Source organism: Arachis ipaensis, chromosome B4 (genome assembly GCF_059453495.1).
Source record: "Arachis ipaensis isolate K30076 ecotype BB chromosome B4, ASM5945349v1, whole genome shotgun sequence".
Taxonomy (NCBI): domain Eukaryota; kingdom Viridiplantae; phylum Streptophyta; class Magnoliopsida; order Fabales; family Fabaceae; genus Arachis; species Arachis ipaensis.
The window spans coordinates 120,737,978-120,754,185 of NC_142439.1; the positions used below are offsets into that span (position 1 = coordinate 120,737,978).

Here is a 16,208-nt window from a genome sequence, read left to right on the forward strand (position 1 = left end):
ATCGGTTGGAGAGGAAAGCAAAACATCTTATAAAAATGTGGATACTTCTCCTTTGTGTACGTGTTTCGATGGATGAAAGTGAAAGATTTCTTCTATCTCAGAATGCTGAAGCAGATAATATCTACAAACGGGTGGGCTAGACTATTCCATATTTTGAGAAAACCTTTAGGGTACAAATATAAAAAGGTTTTTAAATTCTTAACGAATATTTTTACAATACTAGATAGCACAACTTTTTACTTTTCACTAGGCTAGGGCGCTAGGCTGAATCCATATGAGTTAAGTATTGGTGCCAATTTCATAATGTATCCTAACAAAATCATTTTCTTCAAAAACAGTTTAAGAGTACACAAACTATATAATCAATGATTGCATTTGAGAACACATTCAGAAATGGGAAGCAAGTAAATGATCCAAAGTTAAGCATTACATTATAAAGGGCAACAACTTTCATATAAGTGATACATGATAACTTCAATGTGATCACCTTTGGAAACAATAATAAAACAAGAGATCACGTGGATCTTTCTGAAGCCAAATCAAGAAGTTTACGGAAGAATTGGTGAGGATATAATGGTGGTTGTTCTGCTAGTGCCTGAGATTCACATGAAATGAGAAGAAAAGTTAGAATTATAAAATATGTTGAATATTAAAAGGTAATTTATATATTTATATAGATGCTAACTTGTACATGTTTTTTTCTAAGTAATAACAATGAATTTTCAATTCCATTTCCTTCAAGTTCATATCACTAGCCTTTACAATAAGGTTAACTGCTTTAGCATAATTATGCAACAAAAGGAGTAAACCCCCATTTTGACTATCAAAATATTAATTGACAAAATGATCTCTCAAAGATCGACGTTTATTTTGTGGTACCCAATTGATTGATTTTGCTTGACAAAAACTTTCAAATAGGGGTTGTATTGGCTAGCTTTTGACTACAGTGGTGTAATTGTCAAGTTTTTAAGGGATATCAGCGACAAAATGACATACCTCATGAATGCCTAGTAGAATATACACATGGAAAGAATAAGAGAAAGAAATATCATATCATTGGAGGTACTTTACCTGATGAATCAGAACAGTAGAAGGAGTCATTCCAGGCACTGTATTCACCTCTATAATCAAAACCTAAAAACATTGAAAATTATAAAGGTGTTAGGTGAGAAGAAGTCATTGAAACACAATATACTATTATATGAGAAGACTATTGTCCTCATTTCAATGAGTTGAGAGTTGTGGCAACATTCGATTGATAGACTCACAACAAACAGCAATGCATTTGAACAGCTTATAACCAAAGCATGTTTGAATTCATTCTTGTGCATGCACTTTACTTTCAACTTTCCCTCATATTTTTGTGCACCAAGCATGTTTGGATGATTATTATTGTTATTGTTATTGTCATTGTTATCATTATTCTTATTTCAAAATTTTCAAATCCCCATCTCCCAGCTATTTATGAGAGAATAGCTTAAATTTTTAGCTATTCATCAAGACAAGTCATCATAAACATATCAGGCGATAAAAAATGGAAAAAAATAACATGCCAAACAAGAAAATCAACGAACCTCTCCACTGTCAACGTTCACAAATGCATCAATTCGAGAAAATCCTTCCAGTTGTAGAGTGTTTGCAATAAGTTCAATGTGCTTTTTACATCTCTCCAATGCATTTGCACTGTAATAGAGAAGGAAAAACTCAAATGCACTTCAAGAAAAATTGACTCAGAAAAAGTAGGTCAATCCAGCATCATTGCAGCGTGAAGAAACAAAAATTTTCCACATATTCTGTAAATAGTTATGATGGAAATGACTAATATCAACTTAAGCATAAACCAGGAACTCTTCACTCCATAGTAAATTTTCTTTTATATTGAATATTGAACTAGAAAGATGGATTTGCATTACATTGCCAAGAAATCAAGTATTTCGACAAACCTACAGTGATCAAAATTGAAAAAAGCTGAGTGTGCATCTGCACATTTGATAAAGGTAAACAAAATGCCGCATGCAGAATATTTAGGTACAAACCATTAATCTAATTATTTTCTTTATCAAATTCAGATTTTTGTAACATGTCAATCCATTCCTCTTTTTCCCCTAAAGCTAAGTTATTTAATTAGTAGTTGTCTGGATTATTTTTTACCAATCTGTAAATGGCAGTTATGTTAATATAATTAGTATCAGGGTAGAAGTATCAACCTTGTCACAAGTTGTAAGGAACTTAGTGATCAGCAGACTTTGTACATGATCAACTCTTAAATATAATTATTTATCGTCACAACAAAAGGCTATGATCTTGTGATTGTTTGTTAATTTTGAATTTCAATGCCATAAAGAATTTATTAATAAACGTCAGAATAAGAAAGCTAAGAAATTATGGGCCATAAAGAAGGTTTTGTGGCGGAAACAGATGTAGAATCTCATCAATGTACCTCATGATTGATAAGGGAGGTGGAGTCAGATTGATGCCAGTCCCACCTGCCAAGAATATACAAAGACATTAAAAGATGAAGCATTGTAAAAAAAAAATTGTAGCTATTCTAGAAAAAGGAAAAACATAAACAAAAGACAAAGATCGACAAGAGATCCAACAAACTCTCTCCAGTGGTGGCAGGAAGTCACATTCCCAAACACTCATAAGAACAACAAGATAAAGTCTTATCCTACTATGAAAATTTGCATGAAGATCATGCTAATTGCAACTATGTTTGTACAAAATAAAGACTACAATTAAGTCTTTGGAACAAACCTTGGAACTTCTCCTCTAGCGACAAAATATCACCGGTTTCCTTCACAGTTACACTTGGACTTAACGAGTGCATCGAACCGCGTTTTCCTACAACTCCAACTGTTATTTCTACCCATCTACTAAGCCCTTTCCACATGAGACCATCAGCAGTCTCGTTCTTAAATTTAGATGTCATGATTATTTCATCTGTCTCTATGAATGGTTCGAAGATCAAGAGTTCTGGAGGAGGGTTTGGCATCTCAATCATACCATGTGCCTGCATATCAATCAATCAAGAGAAAAATAACGTCATGAAATCAAAAGTTGAAGAGCACATGTAGAGTGTGTATTGATATAACAGTTACCACAAAAAATGCAAATTTATCTGAGTTCTAGTGCTAATATTTCTAGGGAAATTTTTCCAGCTAAATAAGACAAGAAGGAAGAAGAATGAAGGATATTGAATTTTATACTTACTAGGGAAGTATATTCTATTTTTGCGGGACACAACAATATTGTAAATAGTAAATACATACTAAGGTCACACCAAGTAAGACAGTATAAAACTGTACATTGTACGTCTAAGTAACATTACTAGTAATTCCCCAACATAAGAAATCTTGATAAATACATGATGTTATTCGTTATCTATACCTTGGATAAGCTATTTGGAGGAATCCTTAGTAGACATTCCTCTAGAGCTTTTACATATACTGCAAGGTCACTTGAGGAGCTGCATAACAATAAAATGAGCAGAAAAGTATTGAAACAACCTTTTCAATCATGGTAAATAACGCAATATTTGTTAAGATACTAACAAACTGATACTACCATAATCTTGCAACTCCTGTTGAACATCCATCTCTCGCTGGCTTGATACATAATGTTTCACACCGTAGCTTCTGGGTGATGTCATGCCATATCTCATTTATAGGCTTACTTGAGAGATCATCTTTTTTCCTGACATCCTTGTTTATTGTAAGAATTCCCGAGTTTGCCAGCTAAAATAACACGATGTTTGAATGCTTAGTCAGAAAAACATGTCCAACTTAGGAAAACAATGTTATAGGAGTGCTCATCATTCAAGGACACCATGTTTGAATTACGAAAACATACATTCTTTAAAGCAGCAGATGTTGCAACTTTGTCCATACAAATCTTTGATGCCATTGCACCAGGACCTTCAACAGATGAAAGAAAATTGAACCTATGCAGTTAATACCGCATACCTAATAATCCCATATATTCAGTATGAAATATAAACAAACCTGTGTAAGGAATTCCTTCAGCATCCAACAGTGATTGAAGCGTACCGTCTTCTCCAATGCCTCCATGAACTACAAGTAACAAATGATATATCTTGTAAAGACATTCCCAAAGTTCTCGTTTTAGCCAGAAATGTCTAGAAGTCTAAACTACAGATTTATAATATAATACAAAAATGTTAAAAGCATGCTTCCTGTTCGGGTCATGTCACTACTTGAACAAATAGCCTTTCCACTTTTGAATAGATCATTCTTATGAATAATATTGGCTTTAACCATATATGATTCTCATTAAGATATTAGGCACACTCCACTATTGACATTGATACTAATAATGCATTCCAACTAATTAATATATTAACAATGAAATTAAGGCCAAGGTTTTAACATCTACACAACACATATAGCTTTTAATACCTGCAATAAAAACTGTTGCCTCGGCCTTCTTGGCTAGCTTGATCCACTGTTTGAGTGAAAATCGTATAGGCAATTCATCAGCAATATCAAACCCAGTAAACCAGCTATGGTCCTTAAAACCCTCCATGAGATCATTCATTACTTTCTCCCGCAGGTTGGACGTCATTGCAGCCCGATCAGGCTCAATTGCTTCTATGCATGCAGCAAGTACCTCCTCAGTTGTATGTCGTAGCACGAGAGAATAACTGTACAAAAGATAACAATGACTCAAACACTTCACTCTAGTTACAATATGCAGAGGTCACATGCATGTACCATAATTCAAAATGGAATGCACAAATAAATGGATATCTTTCTGGGTGCTAATTCTTAGAATCAAACTGAACAAAAAATTTGCTTTCTTCAGGATGACATGGTTTAAGACACATGCAAAAATCCAAAAGCAAAACAGTGCTCATCATTACATCAGCAGGAAGAATTGCATGCACAACCAAGGACCAAGCCTCAAAAAATTTTAAGTGGTTAGATGCAGATCCAAGAGTGATTTCAATTCCTAACACTACCACCAATATAAGATTCATTTGGACTAATTGGCAAAAAGCCAATTTATTGGTGCTGAAATTTAACTGAATTTTGAATAGTGACGGTCGTCTCAAGTGGTTTGGACATATGAAAAGAAGATTGCCAGAGCATCCAAAGGAGGGTGGATCAAACAGAAGATAAACAGATGGCGAAAGGTAGAGGAAAACTAAAAAGACTATAAATGAGGTGGTCAAAGGAAATTTATGTGTAAATAATCTCACTGTAGACATAATCATGATAAGACTCAATGGCGTCGTTTATCCACGTAGCTGACTCTATCTAATGGGATAAGGATTTCTTGTTGTTATTGTTGTTGTTGTTTGAATAGTGATGGTGGCAAATATCAACCTTGACCACTTGGTCATTGAGGCTTTACTACAATGTAAAGTACCAACATTCCTAAAGCTTAAGCTGCAAATTGTAGGCCTATAAATGATTTTTTTCAGGGTTAAAAGTCTCATATTTGTCCTGATTAGGAAAAGGTTAAATGGACAATACTTACGGCAATGACCATACTGTTCTATTCATGACATTATCAGCCTTCTTCCCATCCACAGTGGATTCATATTCACTTGTTGTGGAAAGCAAACATGGAGTAACCTCAAGCTGTAATAACCATGATTACACTTCAGCAGATGATTATGTATACTGAACAGAAACTTTATGGTCTTCCTGATTGGGGGACACTTACATCATGGAAAGCTTGCAAATTAAGCCAGACATTTGTACCACTCATAAGAGATACTTGCCGTTCTGATGTGTCACCTCCAAAAATTACAAAAACTTTTCGAGCTCCTTCGCGGCGAGGAACTGACCTGTTAAGTTTTGAGTATTTTGATTTGCTTGGGACCTGACCTGATTTGTTAATAATCGACGCAAGGTTCGGAAACCTCAAGCAAGCATGGTGAATAATGCTCCTAAGAATATTTGTATGAGAAAAGCCAACCTGGATAATATAGACAGGAAGTCTTAAAATACACTAAGATGAAAGGTGAACTTAAAAGGAAAGAAACTATTTAAAATTCATACAGAAATAGCGAGAAACACAACCATGACATAGAAGTATTTGATGAAAATATAAGACTCTGAATATTCAGTACAAGACATATGAAGGGATGCAGACAGATCCAGAAGATACCTTAGAAGCCTGCTGAAATAGAAAACTAGTCTGTTCCATACCACTGATCTGAAACATGCAATAAATTTCACTATCAGCAGTAATGAAAAAAAAAAAAAAAAAAAAAAAAAAAAAAAACATAAGTAGTGAAACTGCATGAATCAATTTTCTGCATTATTTCCAAGGATGAAAATCATCTCACCAAGTTAATGTCAGTGAATATGATGGTACCAGATTCCGTCCTCCCAAACTCACTTTCTGAAGATGGTAAGTTACAAGCTGAATTGGGCAAAAACCATCCATCAATCCTTGCAAAATCTTGCAGGCAAAGTTGTTGGAATAACAGAGATGCTCCTTTGCGTATATTTTCAATTGCATCCAAGGAAAATCGAGGTGGAGTGTGGTAAGCAACCTATGCAGCATACATACTTCATCCAATTAGAAAGATACAAGCTGACTGTAATTGGCTTGAAATTAACTACTCAATAAACTGGAGGAAAAAGATCACTTCATACACCATTTTTAAGATCAGCAAGCATGTGCAATACACCTTGCCACATACATAACACAGACACTAACACTGACCTGTTGGGTAGGAAGGTACTTCCTTCGGTAGTTAAATATTGCATCATTCTCTTGCACATCATTTGCGCCACGGGATTGAAGTTCAACCTGTTCATCTAATATGCACTATTACTATCGACTATGAAATATTCATTAGGTAAAAGAAGATTGCAACTTCCATATCCAACTTGTATTGTATGATGAATTTCATATTAACATAGGCAGCACAAAACTGAATTTCATAACTAGTACAACATATTTATTGCTACATGAAACCCATATCCACATTTATGGCATCATACTATGACCAAAAGTACAATATATTTGCTCAAGTGAAAAATTCTTTTACTTTCTGCTACTTCAATTTGAATTTTAGAAAAAGAAATTCAATAAGGTCTAGTTCAAGACATTAGTGTGAAAGGGTGGAAGGAATAGAATAATCATCAGCATTGACATTTTTTATTGATTCATGAATGGACTGACTATTCCATTCCAACTACAGTTCAGCAGATAAGGCAGCATGAAGCCGTGAATAGTGATACTTTCTGTCTGCTGTCTCACTTCAAATCTTAGAACCAACAGAGGGTTAAAAATAGTTACACAGTAGAATAGCAGTGAATTAAAAAAGTTTGTGGAAGGAAAAAAAAATTGTACCTCAGTTGGAAGTAGTACAACAGGACGCCGATGTGTACCTGATCCAACATCAAGGACAATTGCAGTAAATTCACTCCCTCCTTCAAGAAACATTTCTATTAACACTTTATTGTCAATTCCCTGTCACAGACAAAATCAATGGCAAAACCTTAACATATACTATGAGATAGGTATAAATTTTACAGGAAATAATTCTAGTCAAGTTGTATCCCTCCTTAATTTTCTCTATTTTCATTCTACTTCAACAAAAGTTGTTACATTAATAAAAAATTTCTCTTCATCCAGTTCTGAATAGACTTAACATACCTCGGAGATAAGTTCATTGGCTTTAATGAGAGAATCAGCCACACCATATGCAACTCCAACACCGATGCTTGACCCTCCTCTTGTTGGTTTTACCTGAGACAAAATTGTAAATGTATATGAGCATAACTAGCTGCTGAAATCAGTCAACAAATCTCCAAGGAATGGACTAAATCAAGTGCCTTACCACAACTTTCCCAGAGTCAGGGTCTAGCCGATGCCGTTTAAACCATTCTGATAGTTCTGATTGGTTTGTTTCATGACCCTAATTGTCATCATAATGTTATCAAGTCTCACAGTATATGTAAATAAGAAAATCTTGGCCATTTTATCAGAAAACTATACATGCTAAACCATAAAGCTAGAAAAACACCTTAGTAAACACTGGATATTGGACACTAATACATGTCAAGATATGATTATAATAACTAGAAGATACACACGTGCAAGACATATTTGGTCAATTGAATTGCCTAATCAAATAAGTGTTAAAACAAAACTTTCAATACCTGAACTAAGAAACTTGGTACTGTTATGAATCCATGCTTTCTGAGCTCCAATGATGCTTTATACTGGCAGAAACTTTGAGCAAATACTAAGTGCGAGAGGTAGAGTAAAGATAGTGAGAGCAACAAAGAAGAGAGAGAGAGAGAGAGAGAGAGAGAGAGAGAGAGAGAGAGTACATAATTCTTGTACCTTGTCAAATGCTTCTCGACATTCATTTGATCCTGTGCCAACAAATGGAACATTATACTTGTCCAGCAATTCCTGAAAATAATTATCATTTAGAAATAATATTCATATAGATACACAAAATCATTACAGCCTTTAAGAAATTCGTATATATATTGCACCTGGATCGTGCCATCTTCACCAAATTGACCATGTATAACAGGAAACACTATATCCACAGCTTTAGCTAGATGCTCTGCTAAGTCATCCAAAGTTTGGAAACTTTGGGCAAGGCTGCAAAATAAACAAGCCACCAACTTTACACAAGTTATTACAAATTAAATTGTTCCATGCTATAATTTCAGGGGTACTTAGCAGATAAAAATTACAAAACAAAAAGATAAAAATAAAAAAAGGAAGGAGAAGTTATTAGCAAAATTCTTTTTAGTTCAGGAACAATCTTTTTATGTTAAAAAAGAATATAAAATTGGTGACAAAGTTGTTATTCATAGACCACTCTTCGAACATTATTAATTAGTTGCGTAACTAATTGTTCCTAAATAAGAAACAGATTTTACCAATAATTCTATTACTGTGATTTTAACAAATCTGAAAGGGTTTACTGACCTGTCAAGTTTAAAATCAAAATCTGCAGGGGTGTTGGAATATACCTGTGGGAAAAAAATGGAAATAAGAAAAATGACTTGGAAGGAATAAACATCACCTTCTTTCTTTACTTTTCTTTTTTGGTTTTCCATTTCACTTTGCTACCAAGTAATTGAAGACATGATAGTAAAAGCCCTGGCTTTAGAGTTTTAAATCGAGAACAATAACCGTTCATGCACCCGAAAATCACTCAGTAGTAACAGGCAAATAAAGTTGTTGCATCTATAAGAAAACTAAGACATGATTACTTGGCAAATGTAAGATACTGAAAAATCTTTAGCCAAAGGTGATCATCAAATGGATATTCATTTATTAAGTTCTACTGAGATTAGCCAGGACTAATATCACAATAAACATTGCTAATTTAGAAAAACATGTTTTAGTGATGTTTAAGAAGAAAAGGAAGCCGTAAGGAAAAACTATTCAGCTAATATTTTGCCATGTGTAGTGTTAGAACTGTAGATTATCCATCCTTGTTTCATTCAAAAGATAAATTTAGAAACATTCAGATCAGAATTCCTGTCAACCAGATATACCAATCAGCTTGGTCAAAAACTATAGTTAAATAGAAGGTCATGCTACACAATTTTGGCACATACTATACTAACCTGAGCAGTAGATATTGAAAATGCATTGAGATTGCAATCAATATAATAGCAACTCACAAGTAAATCATCTCCCTGTCACATAACACAATATGGATGTTAAATAACTGTCAATTTAAGGACCAATTTGAACACCAAAGTTGGTAACCGACTTCAAATTTCTCCGGAAAGCTTTGAAACCTCTCCCAAGGTTCCTGAATTCGGCACAACCCAGTCAACCTAGGCCTCAGCATAGAATTTGGCAGTTTCAAGGACCTTAGAAGTCATATCATACTTACCTTGTTTCTCTCATTTACCTACATATCATGTACCAAATTCCCTGTCCCATATACCTTCCTCTTATAAGAAATACTTAAACATTTAATAACAAAAAGTAGCAAATTACATATCAAAACTGTACCCGTCTCCACTTTCCTAGTACCTATCCTCAGGAGAGGGTTCATAACTTCAAAGTAAGTTACAAACTTCAAACACCACAAATTTGATGCTTTACTTTCTCCAAAATAGGAGTGCAACCTGTTTACTATATGTAACATAAATTTTTATACACAAATTCTTGTTAAAGTTGTGATAAAATTACCTTATATACATGTATATTATATTCAAATACTCCTTACATATTTTTATTTGAATTAAACTTTAGACAACTAACTTGTCGTATTATTTCTATTCTGGTAGGAGTTTAAAGCTTGAGAAATACTTGTGCAATTGGAAGACATTTAATGCGTGCTCCATAAGTGATAATTTGGCTCCAGTTCACAGAAAGTACCGAAGCAATTGTGAATATTCAATAGTGATATGGGTATTTGTGCAAGATAAGTGATACTACCTGTATGTGATCGAGAACTGATCTAGCTGAATTGAGGGAAATCCCACGCTCAGCAGAAGGACCGCCGCAAATAAGACCGACCTTCAACACTCTACCATCATCCTTCTGTTTGTCAACATCAACAATTAGCGACGGTTCCACCTGCTGCTGCTGAATGGAAGAAGCACAAGTCACGCAGCTTCTTCTTGGCGGTTTGTGATTTAACTTGAGCAACTGTTTTATTGAGTTGCTCAACACTCGAACGCTTCCAAACACGGCCCTGCTACTGCCACACTGCTTCAATAGGGCGTCGTTGTTCCTCGGAAGGGTGAAGTTGGAAGCAATTGATGAAGAAGAAGAGGCCATGATCATGGAATTGGAAAGGAAGGTGGTGGTGGTGGTATGTGAGTGAATGATGGTGTTATTGTGTATAATATAAACATCAAGAACGGGGGAGAAGAAGAGAGAGTTGGAACTTGGAAGTTGGTAGTGAAGTGGAACCACATTTTGCTGACGTCAGCAAGTGCCGTCTTCTTGTTCAGATTAAAGTAAATCTGAAACGGCGTTTCAGGACGGCACCTTATTGTCGTCTATGTTTTACGGTTATAATAATCAGTATCGTTGCTGACTCGCTGCGAATCTAACCAGTTTGGTAGAATGGTTAATTCACTCTTTAGTTTAAAAGTGTTTCTGAATTCTAACTTGCACTTACGAGTTACGACCTAACTAATAACATATCTTTACAACTTGTTTAAAAACTTTTATGTGTTTTGGTTTATAAGTTCATACAAGTTAGTCTAAATCCAATAAAAACAATCTTCACATTAACATGTGTGTAAACTGTAAATATACGTTTACTCAATCCAACCGTTTAATAGCATACTATTATAAAAAATACTTTTTCTTCAACCAAAATTCTAACCCTAAAAATTCAAACAACGCTCGAAATCTTTAACAAAACTGTCAAAATCGTCGCGAAAACTCAAGAAAATTTCTAAGAGAAGTTCAAAATCTCCATCAAAAAACACAAAAACAAAAGACGAAAGATTATTCAAAATATTGTTCACTAATCGTCCAGTTTTTTTCACTTTTCTCTTTCTCATTTCGATCGCAAAACACTAGATAGTCATATTTCTATTTATTTAGTAGATTCATTATGTGTTCTTACTTTGAACTACATATTACTGTTATTATCATACTATTCAATCGGTGATAACTGTTTTACGTACTATTTCGCGTATAATTTAACGTATATTTTCATGTGTTTAAGAGATTTGAATGTGTTTTTGTGCTTCTAGTGTCATTTTATGCATGTTTGATTGAGTTGAATATCATTTTGAACTCATATTATTTCATGTAACCAAAAAGTAATAGAGGTCTATATGGCTCGTATTTCAGTGTATTTCCGGTGAATTCACGTGTAATTGGTGCTATTGTCCTATCTTTGCTGTAACTAGAAACATAATACTGTTCTTGTGTTTCTGGTGTCATTTTATGCATGTTTGATTGAGTTGAATATTATTTTGAACTCATATTATTTCATGTAAACAAAAAATAATAGAGGTATATATAGCTCTTACTTTGATGTATTTCTGGTGAATTGAGGTGCACTTGGTGCTGTTGTTATCTATTAACCTTATTTTTTATTCGTTACAGAAAAAATGGCAAACAAGAACCATGCACCAAAATATAATGTAAACACATATATCTTAGACCAACTCAATTTTTTCTTATATAAATATAGCTTATGTTAGAAACAAGAGACTGAGAGAGTAATTTGAAAAGTGTATTATTCAATGTGATCAAAGGTACAATATACAAGGGGTATTTATAGGTGCTAAATGAATTAGAGTAATAAAGGCATAGAATCCTATAATTAATATACAGATATACTATATAAATATAGACGATACTAATTGGTCTAAATTGATGCTAATGATTCTCTAACATCCCCCCTCAAACTCAAGTGGGAGCTAAGGATACCAACTTGAGTTTGGATAACAAAGTCCGGAAACAAGTCGGATGATGAGCTTTCGTGAAGATATCAGCAGTCTGATCTAGTGTTCCAACAACAATGAGACGAACAGCATCAATAAGGATACGTTGCCGAACAAAGTGACAATCAATCTCAATGTGTTTGGTGCGTTCATGAAACACATCATTATGGGCGATCTGAATAGCACTGCGGTTATCACAAAAAACATCAGTAGGGGACGACTGAGGAGCATGGTCAACAGTGGTGTCAGCGAGGGCACGGTACTCAGCTTCTGTGCTTGAGCGAGCAGTGAACGTTCACTTCTTAGCACGCCAAGAAATGAGAGCGTCGCCAAGAAACAAACAGTAACCAGTAGTAGAACGATGATCAGTGGGATCACCAGCCCAATCAGCATCGGAGTAAGCCTGAAGAGACAAAGAGGAATGGGCAGAAAAATAAAGGCCATGAAATAGAGTGCCTTTGATGTAGCGAAGAATGCGAAGAACTGCCGCATAGTGAGTAGTACGAGGAGCTGACAAGAACTGGCTAAGTACATGAACCAGATAGGCGATGTCTGGTCGGGCGACAGCTAAGTAGACGAGACTACCAACTAACTGTCGATAGAGAGTTGGATTATCCAAAACAGTGCCATCCATAGGGGTAAATCGAACATTAGGCTCAAGAGGAGTAGACTCAGTGCGACTATCTGTAATCCCAGCGCGAGCAAAAAGATCTGAAGCATACTTAGCCTGAGATCATCGGTGGAGATGACCTCGAGACCAAGAAAATAGCTGAGAGAACCAAGATCTTTCATCTCAAAGGTACGGTGAAGTGAGTCCTTGAGATAAGAGATACCATCAATATCATCCCCCATTAATGATCATGTCATCAACATAAAAAAGTAGAAGAAGAACTTCACGTTCGCTTTTACAAATGAAGAGGGCATTCTCACGAGGGCTAAAAGTAAAACCAAGACTGCATATGGTAGTGCAGAACTTGTCAAACCATTCACGAGGAGCTTGCTTAAGTCCATAAAGTGCCTTGCGAAGGAGACAAACCTTATTAGAAGGACAAGGATATCCCGGAGGTGGTTTCATATAGACTTTCTTTTTCAAATCCCCGTTAAGAAATGCATTCTTCACATCCATCTGACTGAGAGACCATTTTTTAACCACACAATGGCAATAAGAGCTCTAACAGACGTAAGACGAGCGACAGGAGCAAAAGTCTCTTCATAATCAATATCATACTCTTGCGTACAACCTTGAACAACCAAGCGGGCCTTATAACGGTCAATAGAGCCATCAGAGCAAGTCTTGATCTTGTATACCCATCTACTTCCCACAACTTCCTGATCAAAAGGAGGATTAACCAAATCCCAAGTGTGTGCTTTTTCAAGTGCCTGTATTTCTTCCCGCATTGCTTGTTGCCAATTTGGGTTTGAGGAGGCTTCTCTGAATGACTTAGGTTCATGTTGATGAAGGATAGTAGAAAAGCAATGATAATCAAGAAGATGAGGAGGTGGATTCCTTACCCTAGAAGAACGAGCGGGGGGAGGAAGCATGACGGTAGGAGCAGGATCATCGTCCGGTCTGGAATCATTGGGAGATGGAGAAGGTGGAAGAACAGGAGGCTGTGGAGGGTCACTCGAGATAGAATCTGGAGAATCATCACTAGGAAAAAGTTCAACATTGGGGTTAGTAAGCAAAGGTGACTGAGTAGTAGGAATGGACTCAAAAGATGAGAACCGAGAAAACATGTGGTGCTCCCAGAAGACAACATGACGAGATATACGAATACGTTTAGAGAGAGGATCCCAACAATGATAACCCTTGTGTTCCGTGCCATAACCAAGGAAACAACACATACGAGCCCGAGGTTCAAGTTTACTATGTTCATGAGGCTGAAGAAGAACAAAACATACACAACCGAAAATTCGAAGAGAATTATAATCCGGGGGGGTATGATAAAGACGATCAAAGGGAGTAACATTACCAAGAACAGAAGAAGGGAGTCTATTGATAACATGAACAGCAGTAAGAACAGCTTCACCCCAAGTACGCTCAGGACACGAAGAAGAAAGGAGCATTGCACGGACGGAGTCAAGAATGTGACGGTGTTTGCGTTCAGCTCTACCATTTTGTTGAGACGTACCAGGACAAGAAAACTCTGACAAAGTACCATGTTCTGCAAGAAAGGCTAAGAGTTTGGAATCACGGTATTCCATAGCATTATCACGTCGGAAAACCTTAATGACCTTGGAAAACTGAGTTTTAATCATAGTAGTAAAGTTGATATAGATCTGAGGTAACTCATGGCGATTAGTCATCAAATAAACCCAAGTAAAACAGGAATAATCATCAATGAAAACGACAAAGTATCGAGCCCTGCCCATAGAGGTAGTGGGAGCGGGGCCCCAAACATCAGAGTGAATGAGATCAAAAGGAGAGCAAGCAAGAGATGAATTATTGTGAAAAGATAAAGCAGGTTGTTTGGCAGTTTGACAAGAAATGCAATCAAAAGATTCATTTGGAACCTGACCTAAAACACCCTGAGACACAAGAGGACGCAGTTTTTCTAAGGAGGTGTGGGCAAGACGTTGATGCCATAAGTGAAGGGTAGAGGGAAAAGAAGCAGCACAGAGATTTGGTACAGGAAAAATATGAAGATTCTCGAGTTCAAACAACCTTCTGACCTTATGTCCAGTCCCGATGATTTGTCCCGTCCGAGGATCCTGTACACGACAGCCAGAAATAGAAAAAGTGACTTCAAAACCCAGATCAACAAGTTGACCAACAGAAATAAGATTGAAGTTTAATTTTGGAACATAATAAGTATCAGGAAGATTAAGAGTTGACTGGGATATAGAACCCTTGTGTGTTGCGTGCAAAAGGGAGCCATTTGCAGTATTGACAGAAGGTCCATTTGTAGTGGTAGACATGGACGAGAAAATATTATGCAACAGAAACATGTGATTAAAGCAACCCAAGTCAAAGTACCATTTAGAATTACCTGGAGGGGTCGATAAAGCAGCAGGGGTATTACCAGAAACAGAGAGAAGACGCTGAAGAAGAGATGCAATATCAGATAGAGAGACAGGAGACGAGTGGAGTGGATCAGGACGTGGTGGGCGAGTAGGACAGGAAGTAATTAAATGTCCCGAGAGCTTGCAGTAACGGCAAAACAGCTGTGAACAATGGTTGCTAATATTACCTGTCTGGTGGCATGTGCGACATTCAACAGAAGGACAGTCAGGGAAGAAGTGCCCAGAACGGTTACAGTTTCGACAGAATTTATCCTTTCTGTCGGTGGCAGCAAAAACATCTGGCTTTTCCATGATAGTGGTCACAAAGATCAAAGAGAAGAGAGAAAACGGAAATTTCGGAGCAGAAAATGAGAAATCGGAATGCAGAATCGGAAAGAGCTCACCAAAAAACCTTAGGGAGGGTCCCGCTTGTCTGCCACGTCAGCAGTGACGTCAGCGAGACAATGACACGTGGCAGCACGGCAGCACCTGAGTGGACGAGAGAGACACGCTGGCGGTGAGGTGGAGGCGCGGGTCGGGTTGGGTTGTGCGTGGGTCGTGGATACCAGGGATGGCTTTGTTGCGACACGTGGCAGCACCAGGAGCGTGCGATCAGCACCAAGATCAATGGCTGCTGAAGCTTCTGGAATGAAACAATGGAGGTGGGCAGCGAACTTCTGGCGGTGCGTGACGGCGCATCCGGGGGTTGCTGGCGGCGATCTCGACGGCATTGGAAAGATGACAAAACGAAGAACACGATGATGCCAGAGGTGACAAACCAAAGCGTCGAAAACAGATCAAAAAACGATAGCGAAGAGG

The 16,208-nt window shown here is 36.7% G+C and overlaps 1 protein-coding gene across 2 annotated transcripts; it reads right to left on the minus strand.

Annotated features, from left to right (window-relative positions):
• Positions 1 to 308: 308 nt before the first annotated feature.
• Positions 309 to 11,099, minus strand: LOC107639645 (D-alanine-D-alanine ligase family). Of its 2 annotated transcripts, XM_088485735.1 has the most exons (24): positions 10,411 to 11,099; positions 9,585 to 9,656; positions 8,938 to 8,981; positions 8,493 to 8,604; positions 8,335 to 8,406; positions 8,148 to 8,210; positions 7,826 to 7,903; positions 7,642 to 7,734; positions 7,336 to 7,455; positions 6,703 to 6,789; positions 6,320 to 6,529; positions 6,139 to 6,186; positions 5,692 to 5,946; positions 5,503 to 5,606; positions 4,419 to 4,663; positions 4,005 to 4,073; positions 3,853 to 3,917; positions 3,568 to 3,737; positions 3,391 to 3,469; positions 2,758 to 3,013; positions 2,441 to 2,486; positions 1,575 to 1,683; positions 1,072 to 1,134; positions 309 to 595 (listed from the first exon to the last, which is right to left on the minus strand). In XM_088485735.1, exons 1-24 carry the CDS (start codon positions 10,759 to 10,761, stop codon positions 515 to 517), a joined length of 2,892 nt encoding a protein of 963 aa, XP_088341861.1. In that variant the 5' UTR covers positions 10,762 to 11,099; the 3' UTR covers positions 309 to 514. The 2 variants fall into 2 exon arrangements, 1 of the variants encoding a protein (XP_088341861.1); XR_015881301.1 differs by lacking the exon at positions 2,441 to 2,486 and having other exon boundaries at positions 1,575 to 1,703; positions 2,737 to 3,013.
• Positions 11,100 to 16,208: the final 5,109 nt, after the last annotated feature.

What these genes read in the sequence shown, in the direction of transcription:
- LOC107639645 (XM_088485735.1), bottom strand. Translation starts at nt 10,761, where the DNA reads ATGATCATGGCCTCTTCTTCTTCATCAATTGCTTCCAACTTCACCCTT. An exon ending in CAGTTCTCGATCACATACAG is followed by an intron (nt 9,657 to 10,410) that starts GTAGTATCACTT and finishes GTTATGTGACAG; the next exon opens with GGAGATGATTTACTTGTGAG. An exon ending in CTCCAAATAGCTTATCCAAG is followed by an intron (nt 3,014 to 3,390) that starts GTATAGATAACG and finishes ATTGATATGCAG; the next exon opens with GCACATGGTATGATTGAGAT.